The sequence below is a fragment of the Etheostoma cragini genome, unplaced genomic scaffold (assembly GCF_013103735.1).
Source record: "Etheostoma cragini isolate CJK2018 unplaced genomic scaffold, CSU_Ecrag_1.0 ScbMSFa_1243, whole genome shotgun sequence".
Classification (NCBI taxonomy): domain Eukaryota; kingdom Metazoa; phylum Chordata; class Actinopteri; order Perciformes; family Percidae; genus Etheostoma; species Etheostoma cragini.
Window position 1 is genome coordinate 1 of NW_023265278.1, and position 2,431 is coordinate 2,431.

Here is a 2,431-nt window from a genome sequence, read left to right on the forward strand (position 1 = left end):
AATGTTACCCTACAGGACAGATGTTCATCATCAGGTAGAAACAAGCTGTAATGTTACCCTACAGGACAGATGTTCAGCTGTAATGTATAAATGACTCAAAGTGAAGGATTATCAGAATAGTTGGAGATTAATTTAATAGTCGATGACTAATCTTTGACATAGAGCTGCTATGTTAATAATTGATTTAGCGTCATGACAACAGTCGTGTGTGTATACACACCTTTTATGCATATTTATATCTGTACATAGTAGTGAAATGTTGAAACCTTGTTCAGTTTTAGCTATAAGTCTGTTTCTGTTCATTGAGAGAAACGAGCCCAAACGTCCTCGTAAAGCTGACTCAGCAACACGTCCATAACCAGGCAGGGCAGTCGTCCTGTTTCACTGACTGTTTACCTGCACTCCAGAAATGTTGGATTACCAAAATAAACTAATTTCTGCCAAATAGTCTCAGGAAGGAAGTTGTTTAGAAGTAGTTTTAATTGTCAACAGGTGACAACAAAGGCGACGAAAAGCGACTAAAAGCACAGAAAAGGCAACAAAAAGGGGGGAAAAAGGTGATGAAAAGGCGGGAAAAAGGTGAAAAAAGGCGGGAAAAAGGCAACAAAACGGCGGGAAAAAGGCTACGAAAAGACTGTTTCTACCAATGTTATGTAACGCCAACTCAGAGACAGAAGACGGGAATGGAGGTTTGAACGACAACGGTAAGGTGACAAAACGGCGACAAAATGGTGTTAAAAAGGTGGTAAAAAGGCGGGAAAAAGGTGACAAAAAGGCGTGAAAAAGGCAACAAAAAAACAGTAACGCCAACACAGAGACAGAAGACAGGGAGGAAACACAGAAAAGCAAAATAATCCCATAATCTGTTAAAGACTCAACAGATTCTGGTTCTCTACGGGATTCTTCCCGAGGTTTTGTAAGAAGCTGAAGTGCACGTAAACAGTGATGAATCAACGCTCGCCGCGGCAGGAAGTGACATCTCCGAGGGTTGAACCGGCGTCCTGGACACCCGCGGTGATATTTGGTTTCACGGGCAGTTAGTGGGAACATTAAATAGTTAAGTGTATAACACGGGGAGTCTCCTCCGAGTCCTACAGCAGTCAGCGGGGAGTCCTCCGTCACAGGCGGAGCTCGTTGGCCACTTTGGAGGCAATGTTTTTGAAGGCGATGGACGTGCCGGAGATCCGCTTGAAGCGCACGCCGTTGAGCGAGAGGCGGGGCAGCTTGCACACCTCCATCTCCCATTGGACGAGGCTGTCCTGCCGGGCGTCGCCGTGCACGCAGAACAGGGAGTAGCGCTCGCGCTGCTCGTAGTCGCAGTTGTTGGCGTCCAGGACTCTGCGGATCTCCTTCATCATGTCCCCCGGCTCCATGGAGGACGTGGTCTTCATGCTCCAGGTGAAGCGCAGCGCCCGAGGCTTGGAGTCCCGCCCCTCCTCTTTGTGCTCCCCTGATAGGCTCCTGGAAGACGGAGACACAACAGACCCATCAACAGAGAACAGGAAGCGGCGGCAGCTCCCAACATGGCGACGGCAGAGCGTTCAAATGTTAGCGCTAAATCAGCGGCTAACACGTAGACGCAAAAATAACGGACGTAGCATCGGGGACGTCACACAGTTCTTTGAGTATACAGTACATTTGATGTTATTATGTTGGTCATTGTAATGGATTGTTGCAGAGGCGTTGACTCCAGTCCCATGACCTGGACTCCAGTCCCATGACCTGGACTCCAGTCCCATGACCTGGACTCCAATCACATGACCTGGACTCCAAGTCACATGACCCGGACTCCAAGTCTCATGACCTGGACTCCAGTCCCATGACCTGGACTCCAGTCCCATGACTTGGACTCCAATCACATGACCCGGACTCCAAGTCGCATGACCCGGACTCCAAGTCGCATGACCCGGACTCCAAGTCACATGACCTGGACTCCAATCCCATGACCTGGACTCCAATAACATGACCTGGACTCCAAAAACATGACCCGGTCTCCAAGTCACATGACCCGGACTCCAAGTCCCATAACCTGGACTCCAAGTCCCATAACCTGGACTCCAAGCCACATGACCTGGACTCCAAGTCCCATGACCTGGACTCCAAGTCCCATGACCTGGACTCCAGTCACACTCAAGTCACAAATGTTATGACTTCAAAGGTAAAGGTTCTTTACTGTCACATACAGGTAGCGAATTATTGTGATTGGTGCAGCTGGCCGCTGGCCCTGCCTACATCAGATACCCCGATGTGATTGGTGCAGCTCTGTGATTAAACAGCCTTGATTTATACCCAGAGTCCACTTCCTGTCTCTGACTGACCTGCGCCCAAACTTGGAGGTGATCTTCCCAATGAGGGAGGTGGAGGTGCCGCGGCGGGGCGTGGCCAGCGCGGCGGCCGCGTGCGTGGACAGGCTGGGGGAGGCGGGGGGGCC

The 2,431-nt window shown here is 50.2% G+C and overlaps 1 protein-coding gene across 1 annotated transcript; it reads right to left on the reverse strand.

Annotated features, from left to right (window-relative positions):
* Positions 1–846: 846 nt before the first annotated feature.
* On the reverse strand, positions 847–2,425 carry LOC117939834 (serine/threonine-protein kinase MARK1-like). The gene is made up of 2 exons (XM_034865267.1): positions 2,319–2,425; positions 847–1,461 (listed from the first exon to the last, which is right to left on the reverse strand). Exon 2 carries the CDS (start codon positions 1,389–1,391, stop codon positions 1,119–1,121), a length of 273 nt encoding a protein of 90 aa, XP_034721158.1. The 5' UTR covers positions 1,392–1,461; positions 2,319–2,425; the 3' UTR covers positions 847–1,118.
* Between the last annotated feature and the right edge of the window lie 6 nt (positions 2,426–2,431).

Coding starts and splice junctions, on each gene's coding strand:
- LOC117939834 (XM_034865267.1), bottom strand. CDS start 1,391: ATGAAGACCACGTCCTCCATGGAGCCGGGGGACATGATGAAGGAGATC.